At 41.6% G+C, this 14,658-nt stretch overlaps 1 protein-coding gene across 1 annotated transcript; it reads right to left on the reverse strand.

Moving 5' to 3' along the window:
- Positions 1-3,729: 3,729 nt before the first annotated feature.
- LOC123759833 (uncharacterized) lies at positions 3,730-10,957 on the reverse strand. Its single transcript, XM_069318446.1, has 4 exons — positions 10,779-10,957; positions 6,621-6,706; positions 6,183-6,339; positions 3,730-5,047 (listed from the first exon to the last, which is right to left on the reverse strand). Exons 2-4 carry the CDS (start codon positions 6,695-6,697, stop codon positions 4,955-4,957), a joined length of 327 nt encoding a protein of 108 aa, XP_069174547.1. The 5' UTR covers positions 6,698-6,706; positions 10,779-10,957; the 3' UTR covers positions 3,730-4,954.
- Between the last annotated feature and the right edge of the window lie 3,701 nt (positions 10,958-14,658).

Genomic DNA, 14,658 nt, shown 5'->3' on the forward strand with positions numbered 1-14,658 from the left:
TTCTCACCCAACTGTGTCCCTGGACCAGGCATCTGCTCCTTAGTTATCATTACACCTGTTCCCTATAAATTTTGGCATGACGGCAAGTTGAAAGATGGCTCATTTTGATATATGTAATATGTTATTAATTAACAAGCCTCCTTTATACATCCTTAGCAGTGAGCACACACTAAAAAAAAAAAAAAGATCAAAATCCCCTGTAGATAGGACTGATTTATACAGATCTAACAATAATCATTTACTACTATGAGATACAGCCTACTTTGTTATTATTTTGATTTTGTTACAGTATAATGTTTTCTTATAAAAACATGTGATAAACTATTGTTTTTTTTATTGAAAATAAGGAAAAACATGGAAGAAAGTTGATTAATGTCATATCACTGCTTCAAATGTAGATGTGACAAGAGATCAATAGACTTCGAGTCTATACATTATTTGATTGAAGGCCGAGAGATGGGACAAGAGTGCCGAAGCTCAACGCCCCCACCCAGTAAGCACAATTAGGTGAGTACTCTTCTGCCCCAACCAATCCTACCCCCTCTTACCCAGGCCACCCCTGTATCAACCCCGGTCTTGCTCCCTTCTTCTTGACTCGTCTAATTGTGCTTATAGGGATTAATCTTTAGGTCATTATCTTGTCTTTCAATTTAAGCTTTAAACTATATATCTAAATGCATTGTAACATTTTGAACTTTGCACACTCATGGTTCTGTTCAAATCCTGAAATTCAGCTTTGAGAATTTGAATAAAGCTTCAGCTTGTGGCCAAAAAGAGGATTTATAGGATGTAAAATGTCTGTGTAATAAATGACTGTCACCTTTACAGTAGTTTTAGATTGGAGGTGATGCTGGGAGGGGGGGCTGAGATGGAAGGTGTATGGCTAGCATACCTGGAGGGCCATCTGAGTGACTACTACAGGGGAAGTTGATGATAATTGGATTAAAGGACACAATGCAAAGTGGGACCCAAGGAAGTTGCATGTGTCAGGAGATGGGCAGAGGCCTAGCTGTAAATTTTTTTTGTTTCACTTCCAAAAATTTAATTTTATTCTTAGACCAGAAGAATAAAGTGTTCCCCCTAATAATGGGCACAGGACCTAGAATATGCAGGGAAAACAATCAAACTTTATTCTGAAATGGTAGTACATTTATAATTGGGAAAGTTTCCATAAAAAGTAGAGCACTTTAATTACATAAGAGTGTCACAATAACAGAATAGCAAGTAGACATTGTCATTATCAGAATCAAAAACTTAATTGGTAATAATTTATATGAATCATTTCATTAGCTAGATTAAACAGGTGCATAACAATCCAAGTAAAAAATTACACTTTAGGCATTTGTTTTGATAATTACTTACACTTTAGGTATGAAGTAAATGACATTTACCTTAAGAATTAGAAAGATGATATACAGTTCATCACAAAATTTGAATGATGTGACAATTAGCAGTAGATCTAATATAAATTAATCATACCATGATGTATATACTAGTAAACCCAAAGCATTTTACGTCAACAGATTCTGGGGCTCAGAATCACTAAGCACACAGCTTGTATAACATCAATTACTCAAAATGCCTGCCAGCAATCCATCTGTGACATTAGTATTTTAATCATTCCAAATATCCAGCAGGGAGTCTACTTGCTGAGGAGTTGTGCTGTTCTGTTTTGTAGACATGTTAATCCATTAAATATATCTCCGTTAAGTTGTATTTCCTGTGAATTAAATTAATATTTCTGGAAAGTAGGCATGGTGAGAGAGAGTGGAGCGATTTTACTGAAAGTAATCAACCGTCCAGTAAACTCGGACAAAATATCATTTGTTTAGGAATTATTTCAAGTGTAGGTGTGGACATCAGGCAAGGTAGGAAATTCCAATTAGTGTGATGAAGGACACCCAAGATACATCCAGATCATTTCCTTTATTCACAATTAAGCTTACCAAAGTCATCATTTTGCAGGTCCCATAGTTCACATCCATATAAGCTTAGACAATGAATGTTAAATAACTTTACTGTCAACCAGGTATCAAGGTGATAAAATTCACAAATAATGACACTTGTTCTGACCCTCTTCAACAGTTGGTCTCCAGTTACACCACAAAATTTGACAAGTGGGCCCTTTGAGGATTTAATATGCCCCAGATGCTTTTCAGAATACTTTACTGGAATATCTCTGCCTAGTAATTATAGATTGAGAACTGGATAAAATGAGTTCTGCGAGTTAAAAGCAACCACAGCACATTTTGCAGGACTGAACGTTAGAAATGTGAAAGAGTGCTGAATACAACCTATCAAATTTTCCAGCGCCTCTTTGCTCGATGCAGAGATGTAATTAGATCAGCAGCACAACAAAACATTGGCCTGGTGCTTTATAGCAACAGCCAAGTTTACTGGCTATACTCTTAACAGTGGATCAAGATAGATAGCAAACAATTGGACCAAGTTGTTTGATCCCATTTTTTTTAAGATAAATTTTCAGAGTATGTTACTTTATTTCACAGCTAATTTGCATACCCGATAAAAAATGTATAAATATCTAACAATTATAGGATATACTGGTACTTTTTTACCAAGTAATTTTCTGAAACGTTTGACATGTTCAACTTTGTTAAAGGTTTGGAAGCATCCAGAGAGAACAGCTACCTTGTGAGTTATGGTACTGAATAGTTTCTGCCACTGTGAAACTACAAAGCATCGTTGCGTAACTAGTTTTGTATGCAAATTGAAAGTTAGAGGTGTTTGGGTAGTCAGTAAGGTAATGAGTACATAAATACTTTGTTTAATAGTGTATTTATGGCAACCCAACCACATTGGAGTTCCTTCTAATGGGTTGAAAACGGTTCTAGCTAGTCTGTATATGGGCTAGGCATGCTTAACTTGTGGTCATTTAGTCTAACAGACCTGCATCTTATTGTCTTAATTGTGCTTGTGATCATGTCATAGGATGATCAGTAATCTTGCTTTCCCAAATGTCTCTTTGGCACATGATAAAGTCACTTTATAATGATTTGATAAAATCCTTGGTGAATCTTATGCTTTTAACATCACTCATGATGTGTGTGTATCTGAAGCTGGAGCATGCTGTTGATGAACTACTTATACTAGAGTGCATGGAGTTATACGTAAAACTTGGACTGGCTACAGTAAAGGCCTCCAGACTTCCTGTGGACTCTGTGGAATCCAGGTTGTATTTTATCATGTAGTGGTACAGGGGTAAGGTCTGCAGCTGGGAAGGAAAAGGAACTATCGGGAGAAAATGCCAAACCATTACAAATATATAAGTAGTACTTGGAAAAGATCGGCATAAGGATTTGGGGAAAAGGCAAATGGTGTCTAACCACTTTGACAGTCTGGGATTGAACGCTGACCTACGTGAAGTGAGACTGTCCCTCTATTATCCAGCCCAAGTGTGCAGTTGGGAGTACACCAATTGCTGGTTTGAGTCACCTCATTGCTCCAATTGATTTTCTCTTACATCACACTAATTTATTTGTGTATCTTGAATGATATCTACAACATTTTGACCGTTCTGCTCTACAGACGGTACTAAATACTGTAGTCTTCCTGGCTTGGTGCTGCTTGCTTTTGACAATTACTTATTTCATATCCACCTGGCCAACAATATCACTCGCATCAAGAAGAAACACAGACACTGAATGGCATAATTTTTAAGAAAGTACACCCTGCTTATAGGTAGTCAACACACATCATTGAAACACCAAATTTTGGGAACAATCTTTGAGAGATTTTATTCATGGTCCTACAAAGAGCAAGTAGCATTAAATACTGAAATTACAGAAAACAATTGAGAGAGATTGTTGTAATTATTACAAAGATAAGAAACCTAAAGGTGATTGCACTATTCATATTAATAGTAATTAAAAGTTAATAAAGAATTCACAAAATATAAAATAACTTAATTGGCTAGGGAAAGTTATTGAAGGATTCAAGGTTGTCATGAGGGAAACTAATTAGCAGTATAGATTAATTGTTAATTTGATTAACAATTAAAAAAATCCTTTAAATTATTTTATTAAACACCCAAGACAAAAATAAATCTCCTACTGAAAATATTGGATGACTCACAATATCTGGGGCAAACTGGACAAGTAAGACTTTAATTATTATACTTATAATACCATTTTCTGAAATAAAGAAAGAAAGAGGATACCATGCTGCATATACAAAAGCAAAAATATAGGACCAGTAAAATGCAAAATAAGGAAATCCCTTGCTATAGAAATTCATAAAATCGAAGAATTTGCCCCTTGGCCTATTTAATTCTGGAAACAACTCAACAGTTTGATAATCGTATCCTGCAGGAATTTCATTATCAATAATATCAACATTATGATTAGTAATACAGGTAGCATTTGCAAATATGTTGAAGCAAGACTTTCCATACGTATCTGATAACTTACTTGGCCCAGGAAGAGGCCAAGATGCTGGAGATTTTTCCTTAGTCTTAATACTGCCTTCTTCACTTTCATTAGTATGTTTAACAGCAGCTGTTGAACCTTCTGTTGCAGTGATTAAACTTCCAGAATCTGTAGTTATGAAAGGCTGTGCACTGCTCTCAGTTGTTGCCAATTTATACTTTGTGACCAAAGTGTAATTATCATCTTTTAAGTTCTTGTGAGTGTCATTACTTCCAACAAGATCCGGAGAAACATTTGGCATTTCTTTGTAAACATTTTCCATAGCGCTGGTTGCATGTACAGTATCGTGAGTTTCTCGATTTTGTCTCTTGGGTGATGAAAGATCTTTGGGAGTCACAAGCTGCACATGACCCTCATGAACACTACCTCCCCCTGCATAATCCTTTTCTCTATTTCTGTACTTAGTGTTTGCCTCCATCCATTTTGTTTTATTATTTACCTTGTTCCTGGAATCTATCACAAGCTTATTTTCCTGTGCATCTCTCTCTAGTAGCATTCTTTCAGTTCCATTATAACCCTTCCCTGGGTTTATTCGCAGTTAATGTCCGATCTATTTCCTGGGCACTGCAGCAATATCTCATTCCTGAGGGGCAGTCTGCAGCCTGTGGAAATATTTAATACATTACAAAAACAATTACAGACTTGTTCTTTATTGATATTTTAATTGGTACACTTTTATAAGCTTTATTTTCTGATAACGGAGGAATCAGACACCGACAGCATTGGGACCTATTTTATTTATTTTTTAGTAGAAACAAATAAATAAATTTTTTCAGACCATGTTAATGAACAGGATAACTTGTATAATTTTTCAACAGCATAAATACATGTATAACTTGACTACAATGACTTAACATTAATACCTATGCTTATATCCGGTAACTAAATAGAACATGGTCTGCAGAACGCGGAATCCTTATTAACTATTGGTACAAGTAAGGCAAACGTTTACATAATTTTCAAGTAGAATCAGGGCTTATAGAGTATCATATAGTGGCCTAACACATGACAGAAATAATGCGCCAATCCCAGACATAATGTGAAATGGTAAATTACTAGTAGCTGTAGAATACACCTATAGGACAAATTTAACAATACTCTTACAAGTGAGAGTAAGTAGCTGCGGACAGCGTAATACTTAGGGGCCGGCGCTGCACCCCCACTTCGCAGAGCCAGCTGCCGACCCCCCCCCCCCCCCGAAGGGGCGAGTGCCTGCTGGCCGCGTAATGTTTTCAATGTGGAAGCATGAAGACCTCTTGCCTGGCGTAATAGTGAAAAAAAATAAAAAACGTCACTCCTCCACCGTCCGACGTCCTTAATTGTTTCCTGTTCATGCCCGTCAAGTGACAGCTGCGTGGCCCGTCCATTGGGCGGGCGCTGGCCGCGTAAGGAGCATCAGCGTGTAGGGGCGTTGTCTTCTCATCCTGATCCAAAACTCTTCATTGATATAATGGAACCCATGAGCACTACACCAGAAATATATATAATATTCCTAGAATGAGACTAAATTTGTGCAAACACTCCATGCAAATAAGACCTACCACTTTGACTGGACGGCAGAGCGACGGTTTCGCTTCATACAAGAGGCTATAAAATCATCAACTGTTTAAACAAGGCTGATGTGGACAAATACTCACTTTTCCTCCCAACAAAGTGGTTGCAGAATACATTTACAAGTAAACAAAAATAAACATTACCTGGGTATCTAGTAATGGCAAAGCAAGCGAGGACACTTACAGACTGGAGAACCGCGGGAGTCACATGGACATGGTGGTCGCAGGCGTCTGGACGCCTGCACCCACAAGTCCCTAGATCAAGATCATCCCAGGAAGCGTGTGTCACATCTGGCTCAGAACCATTCCCGGATGTGTGCGTGTAATACGATCCCATAGCTCTGAAAAGTATAGAAATGTTAACAATTAGCTGCGACCTAACTTGACGTCAACACTAAATGGAAAGTACTGGAATACAACTATTTTAACACCACTTTCCCCGAAGAAAGGGCCGGCGCCAGGGAAGGAAGGGCCGGCGCCAGGGAAGGAAGGGACAGGGAATGGACGAGTTGGGGAGGGAAGGAAGGGCCGGGGGTGGGAACGGGAGAGGAAGGGCCACTGGACGCAAGTTAAGATAGGGAAAGTGAGACTAGTTAAGAACCTTGTGACAACGTGTACTCACGTAACCTGACGAGTTTTGCTAGGACTTAGCGCCCAGCAGTTCGCCGCCATCACCACCAACGCCACAATCCGCTCCATCCCTACACTCTGAAAAAAATATTAGAACATGAAGAGTCTGACCGTCCCGTTGCGGATAGCTAGGCGTGTGGGGAAGGGGTTGGGTGAATTAAGGTGTCTCCCCGATCCTATGTAGTCTGAATTATCTAACGAGTTGATAATCTTCCTCCTCCCCATTATTTTTTTAGCATCTACAATTTCCACAATGAAATTACAGTAACGTTTCGTGACTACGGCAAAATAAGGCCATATTGTGGGTAACAGCGACTCGCGCCTTTCAAACTCAGTAAAAATCAGTATAACTTCTGTGTGTGACACTAAGCACATCATGGACCAGTGGGTAGTGCGTGTGCTCGGGGAGTACAATGGGAACCCAAATTATGAGTGTATAAGAGACCTTTGCCAAACTGCCTTTTCCTATCTCCAAGGCCACTAGATTTGGAGGGGCTCGGGTAAATTTGGTGTGTTAACGTCTAGGAAACGAAGAAGGAAATCAGATGCCCAGTCAACTTGGAAATTGATAGGAGCAAGACTTAAGAGAGGAGAGGAAAGGCTGAAAGGACTATATGTGAGCAAGGGAAGGATTATGAAAGTGACGAGACTCGGGTGGAGACTGATAATGACCCATAATAATAATAATAATAATAATAATAATGTAACGTACGATTATGTCACGTTATTGGGTAGATTAGATACACGGTGTTTAGTGGGTTTTCATATTTATTTAGTAGTCTTTGATACAGCAGTGTCGTAGACGTTGAGACGTCTACGACACTGCTTGGAGCAGAGCAGAGCAGAGCCGAGAGTGGCCGGAGTTGCGGAGCTCTATGTGGGAGAGCGTTGTAGCTCGATGCGGTCCGCTGTCTGTTCTGTGTCGAAGCTGTAGCGTCTTTGAGACGTTTAGAACTGCCTACGCCCAGTGCTACATTCTTGACTGGAAATTGTACTGTTGGCTATTCACTTTATGTTTGCTTATATTCGGTGAATATAATATACTCGGCTTCCTCCACTAGGATAGGAGGATGGAAGAACTGTTACCTGTAATTAGGGAAGAGATAATAGCTTCTGCAATTAGTGCCAATTAGTTAAGCCATTAAGCTAATGAGAAGTTGGAGTGAGTATATTGTTTGTACTCGCTACAATAATAATAATAAATAATAATAATAATAATAATAATAATAATAATAATAATAATAATAATAATAATAGGCCAGACGCTTAGGGGTAACCTCACTAAACTTTCACACATGAATCATGTGGAGTGTCATAGGACTGTCGGGATCAGCTTCCATGTCACACTAATATCGGCATGTAACCATCCCCCTTCCCCATCTTTCGGTGCTAGGTTCATAATCTGAAATGCTGGCTGCATCGTCCGTAGACTTATTTACAAGTTCATAATATTTTTCGACCCATCATAATGAGAGACATTGTTACACGCTAATTTGGCTGCAAAGATGAAGTTGAATTATATCTAGGTATCTCCATCTCTGCTGTCAAAACTATTTTTCCACATACTCAGGTCTGATAGGAAAGAAATTACCGACTTCCAACGACCTGAAAGCTTTAGTATAAAAAGCTATGATTTGTTCAGATCTGAAACCTATATCTATGGGCAGCACAAAACGTCCACCAGACTGTCCAGACTGTGCGACACAGTGGTTGCCAGGATCAGGTTGGGTTACCATTACCTGTGGCTACAGGTGACGGATCTCCCAATCCTGAGCACCCCAGGTGCAAACTCTGTGAGCAGGAACTGCGGCATGATCTCCCACACTACATCACCGAATGCCCAGTTATTAGGCCTTTCAGACCAGTTGGCATGACCTGGAGCTTTGAGATTACTTTATTCACTCTCTTGTTCTTGAAGATATCCTCATAGTGCCCTCAAAATTTGCTAGTGCAGGCTACTGAACATATGGCCCTGTATGACTAACCATCCTGCGAAATGAATTGTGGGGTTCAATCCCTGAGCCCATTATGTGCCTCTGTAACCCTTTCCACTACCGCCCACAAAATGAGTATGGGGTGCATAATTAATGACCTAAACTAACTAACATCCTGCGAGATGGTGACTTAGTATCACTGCTACCTTATTCACTTTTGTGTTCACGATATCCTCATAATGTACTCTTGAGACTGCCAATGCAGACTACTTATCACATACCTCTGTATGACTAACCATCCTGTGAGATGGGGATTTGTTAGCATCACGTAATTAGCTTTTTGACACACTGTACTCCCATTCACATAGTCTAGGATAGCTGCACAAATGCAGATGTACCTCATTAATAAAAGAAATCGGAGAGCCGGGGGAAGAGGAGGAATAATTTAAAATAATTATTTTGTTGGGGACAGGCAGCCTATGTATACAAATTAGGCTATTACCGAGGTCCGCCAACAGTCGAACTACTGACCACCCAGGACACAGCCCCACAATAGTGTAACGCCCAGAAGGTATTTAAACTGCTGGTGAACAGAGACATTTGATGAAGGGAAACGTGCCCAACCATTTCTGACCTGCCCGGGATTCAAACTCAGACATGTCAATTGTGAGGAGATGGTTGAAGAGGGGAGAAGAAAATTGGATCTTAGGGGAGAGAGGAGGTAGAATTGTAAGAGTGGGGGGGGGGGAAGAAAGGTGGCGAGATTGAGCGAGAGGAGAGTGGAACGTGCAAGAGGAGGAGGGGGGGGGGGAGGAAAGGTGGACAGGAGAGCGGGAAGAGAGGTGAGGACGGACAAACTAAAGTGTGGGAGATGGGAACGGAGGAGTTTTACTCCCTCTAATCTATACAAATCAAATCTACTCATACCCAAGGGAGGGAGGGGGGGGGGTTCAGCCTCGCTCATGGGGTTCGGATGAAGCAGTTTAACGGGGTTCAATGAGCAACTGTCCTCAGACCAACACCATTCCATATTGCGGTCAACCCCTAAGAGGCATTCATCAATTTTAACATACTGTTAATTCAAAATTGGAATTCTCAAATTTAAATTAAATATTGTTATGTATTAGGTTACTGTGCATATTTAGGCATTTGTTACGTTAGATGTTAAGGTTGTTGGCAATTATTTGTAATGGAGTACGTGGGCGAACATTTACAGCGTTCTGGTTCGAACCACAACGTCAGTGAAGCACTTGTTCCGGAAGTGTTTGGACGTCATCAGTTGTGAGTCGTGTGGAAACCGTTTTTCATTCATAAACAGCTGGGGTTTGGTGGGTGCATGGAATGGACTTTGACCTTTGTTTATGAGGACGGGCTGCATGAGACCCCTAGTCCTGTGTTCAAAGTGACCCCCCCTAGTCCAAAGTGTTATATATTTTTTTATTCAAAACAAATCAATACCGCTCTGATAACACCCGACGAGGACCTTTGGACGCCCTTTGGACTAGCTGGGACGAGTGGCCCAACCTCTACTGCCTTCTTAACAGTTTTCTGTCGACCCTTCAGTGACTCCGAGACACCGAGGTCTAGCTTTGCGTGTCCCGCTTACTTTGTTGTATGTTTCGTTACAGTTTAGCTATTCTGACGCTTAAGATATTTGTTGAATCTGTTCCTGAAGTTATGTTGCAGGTGGCTTCCACAACCTCTGTCCTCTGTGTATTCCATTTGCTGGCCACCCGTACGAGGACGGGTATTTCCTTATATTTCTTCGACTCGTGTCCCCGCCTGCTTGTTTATCACTGTCTCAAAAAAAACTGCAGACAAGTCACCATCTTTAGTTTACAAACATGAGCTAACGAACATAAGCTATGATGACCAGATCACACACTAGAAGGTGAAGGGACGACGACGTTTCGGTCCGTCCTGGACCATTCTCAATCGACTTGAGAATGGTCCAGGACGGACCGAAACGTCGTCGTCCCTTCACCTTCTAGTGTGTGGTCTGGTCAACAGACTTCAGTCACGTTATTGTAACTCCTCGCCTGCATATAAGCTATGAACAAGAGACTTGGGAAGACACTTGGTAATCCAACGCTCTCAAAGCGATCATTACAGTACCTAGGTTGTGGCAATGTTGTCAACTGATGATCTACACTTGATCATCACTTTACATCGCTAATGTCCACGTCATCGTCAGGATGTACGCCGTGGTATCTCACCGAAGGTGACACGTTGCACACCACAAATTTCCGCTGCAGAGTGTGTAAACTTCCAGTGTTTAGAGCGCCAGGAACCCCCGTGCCACTGTGAGGGTCGCGAGGCTTACTGTTGCTTGGCCACGGAACACAAATGTGAGCAATAAGAACGGAAACTATTATAAAAGGGCGGGGAGGGGACTCTGGTTTATGAAAGTAACAATTGGTAACTTTGGAACCCCGCCATGGAGTCACTTTTGGTGGGGATAGATGGCGCTCAGGCAAAACTCGCTTGCCGGCAATCAAGTTCATTTTATGTCTAATTCTAGTATAGATGAGTGTGCACCTGATAGCTAATAATAATAATAATAATAATAATTTATTCACAAGAAGGTACAATGGGTTGGTGAGATTACATAAGTTTGGTATTTGTAAATTCTTGCAAAGACACGCATAGCGTTTCGGGCAGGTCCTTAATCTAATATATCAGGTAAGATGAAAAGGTACATTGTAGCAAGGTTTTATATAAAAATTACAAGGTTTTATAAAAAAAAAACTCACACAAGTGTGAGCTTGAAGCACAAGGTAGGAAACTATGAGGTTTGAAATTACGGATCTATCTTGAGGTTATCTTGAGATGGTTTCGGGGCTTAGCGTCCCCGCGGCCCGGTCCTCAACCAGGCCTGCTTTTTGTTACACATCCCCAGGAAGCAGCCCGTAGCAGCTGTCTGTCTCCCAGGTACCTATTTACTGCTAGGTAACAGGGCCATCAGGGCGAAAGAAACATTTTGCCCATTTGTTTCCACCTCCACCGGGGATCGAACCCAGAACCTTAGGACTACGAATCCGAAGCGCTATCCACTCAGCTGTCAGGCGTACCAATATCACCTAAGGTATATTTTAGTTTTACTTTTAAATAAGGCATAGGTTGGACAATTTTTTAATTCATCAGGGAGCGAGTTCCAAAGACTAGGTCCTTTTATTTACATGGAGTGTTTGCACAGATTTAGTTTTGACTCTGGGGATATCAAAGATATATTTATTTCTGGTGTGGTGGTTATGTGTTCTAGTACAATTATCAAGTAAAAGTTTCAAATCAAGATTAGCATTTAGGAACAAGGTTTTGTACATGTAAATAGCACATGAGAATGTGTGGAGTGAGTATGCTTAGCATGTTGAGGGACCTTAACAGAGGGGCTGTGTGTTGTCTGAAGACAGAGTTTGTTATAGTTCTGATAGCTGCGAGACATAGAGATATCCCCTGGAGTAGCCATTAGCTACTCCTGTCGCTGACATTGTGAAATCAGTCCATCCACTGTTTGCTAGTTGTGTTTGAGTACTTGCCCCTGACTGACCTACCACCCTGCGACATAGGGATCGCAATTACCGCCCCATGCCACAAACCTTTCGTATATCTCAGGGTTACTGTATCAATGTGAATGTGCCTCTGTTATAATACATAGAAAAAAGCAGAATCCCAAAAACTGGTTTACTTTGTTATTTTCTCTTACGTTTATGCCTTTCTATCACCAATTCTCGAATAGTGAGTTAGAGAGAGAGGAGTAAAGAGAACTAGAGTAAAGGAACAATAACACCGTCCAGCTGGCAGGCACTTGTTTGTCTGACGTCACATGACGCACCAAACAATGACTCCTTAATTATCGCAAATTAACTATTAGAAGACGATCCTCTGATAAATTAATATTTGACATTAATTATTCCGTAGCTCTAGTGAGGCTGACATGCAGGAGAGACCCCAGACAGTTAATGAGAGCAGACTAGGCTACGGGGTTCAAACTGTTTACTGTTACGCTTTTCAATGGTAATGCATACCATTGTGTTACCTTCAGGGGTAACCCTTCAGTAGTAGAAGGGTTACCCGGAGATGCCCGGGGTAGTCTGTCTCTCCCTCCACCCCCCCCCCCCTTCTTTCCTCTCTCCCCACATCCCCAATCTTCTCTCCCTTTTTCCCTCCCCTTTTCCCGCCCCTCCCTCTTTCTCGCCCATTCCCTTCTCCTCTCCTCCACCCTTTCTCCCTCTTCCCCCCTTGTATCACCATTTCCCCTTCCCCTTGGTCCCTCCCCTCGTCCTTCCCCTTCACCCTCCACTTACCAACTTCCTCCCACTTTGAGCTCAATGGCTCTCTCACAAAATGTATTATTTTGATCATAAAACCCCCTGTGGGAATTACATTACATATTTCACACTCCACTCCATGAAAACCGCCTTTGGGGTCTTTAAATACAAATATTTCTTAAAGCATTTAACTTGAGCTGACTCCGATCAGCCTATGTCTTCCCCGCACCCTAGACCATTCCCCCTGCAAAGTTGGGTGAGGCTAGTCCAACCTTGGATAAACACACACACAGTCTCTCTTATATAGTTGTGACTCCGTATAAAGTTTGTGTATAATTACAGTAAACTTCATATCTCACGGGGATATCCACAAACTTAAGTATTTGAAATATGTTTTTATTTATGTCACAAGCAAGCAAAGATGTGAATAAGTAAACAATCTCAATATTCTATAATATGGTCCAGAGATGAAGCGACTCTGACACCGTCTATAAACTTTGGGGGTCCTCAGTGAATATTTATATAGGATATGGTCAAAAATACTTCGACGCGCACACGCGGGTGATGTGAAAGGTATGTGTCATCAAGTAGGGTGTGTCGTGAAGCAGGGTGTGTGTCATGAAGCAGGGTGTGTGTCGTGAAGCAGGGTGTGTGTCATGAATCAGGGTGTGTGTCGTGAAGCAGGGTGTGTGTCGTGAAGCAGGGTGTGTGTCGTGAAGCAGGGTGTGTGTCGTGAAGAAGGGTGTGTCATGAAGCAGGGTGTGTGTCATGAAACAGGGTGTGTGTGTCATGAAGCAGGGTGTGTGTCGTGAAGCAGGGTGTGTGTCGTGAAGCAGGGTGTGTGTCGTGAAGCAGGGTGTGTGTCGTGAAGAAGGGTGTGTGTCATGAAGCAGGGTGTGTGTCATGAAGCAGGGTGTGTGTCATGAAGCAGGGTGTGTGTCATGAAGCAGGGTGTGTGTCATGAAGCAGGGTGTCAGTGGGTCCCTCCCTCACCCCCCTCTCATACAACTTCCTCACCTGTAAATTGTGTTGATGATATGAACCTTAGAGCCCAATACGTCATTAGAGGCGATCTTATCGTGGCCATTATTAATGTATTCGTTCTAAACGAGGACCGCGATATTGTAGTGAGTGTGTGTGTGCGTGTGCGTGTGCGTGTGCGTGTGCGTGTGCGTGTGCGTGCGCGTGCGTGTGCGTGTGCGTGTGCGTGTGCGTGTGCGTGTGCGTGTGTGTGTGTGTGTGTGTGTGTGTGTGTGTGTGTGTGTGTGTGCGTGTGTGTGTGGGCTGTGTGATACAATGAACCCTTTCTTCCAATTCGTTGTCATGCATCGTGTTGAAACAGTTCATGGAGTTCAAGTTTCCGTCAGTTTCTTGAACACAGACTCTATGTCTACTCTGTGAATGCGTCTTTAGGGGTCGAACCACTGCATGGAATGGACTTGGTTTGAGGACAGGTTGCGCAATTTCCTGTCACCTAATACCACTGTTCACCTAGCGGTAAATAGGTACCCAGGAGTTGGTCAACTTGTTGTGGGATTGCATCTTGGGGAGGGTCAGTAATTGGACCTAGGGGGACCTCGATAAAGGCCTGACATGTATATATACACTGGCTGCCTGTCCCCCGACACAATGAATTATTATTAAATTAATTGAGACAGCTTAACAGGTTTCAATAATAGATTGGATAGGCACATGGGAGAGAGGAGGTGGATTTAAGAGACCTGGGGCTAGATTCACGAAGCAGTTACGCAAGAACTTACGAACCTGTACATCTTTCCTCAATCTTTGACGGCTTTGATTACATTTATTAAACAGTTTACAAGCATGA

The sequence above is a fragment of the Procambarus clarkii genome, chromosome 8 (assembly GCF_040958095.1).
Source record: "Procambarus clarkii isolate CNS0578487 chromosome 8, FALCON_Pclarkii_2.0, whole genome shotgun sequence".
NCBI lineage: Eukaryota > Metazoa > Arthropoda > Malacostraca > Decapoda > Cambaridae > Procambarus > Procambarus clarkii.

Bases quoted from the DNA above. Each gene is read 5' to 3' on its own strand.
- LOC123759833 (XM_069318446.1), bottom strand. From the start codon at position 6,697: ATGGAGCGGATTGTGGCGTTGGTGGTGATGGCGGCGAACTGCTGGGCG. The intron at 6,340-6,620 runs GTGAGTACACGT...TATACTTTTCAG, and splicing joins AGCAAAACTCGTCAGGTTAC to AGCTATGGGATCGTATTACA. The intron at 5,048-6,182 runs GTAAGTGTCCTC...ATATTTCCACAG, and splicing joins CTCCCGCGGTTCTCCAGTCT to GCTGCAGACTGCCCCTCAGG.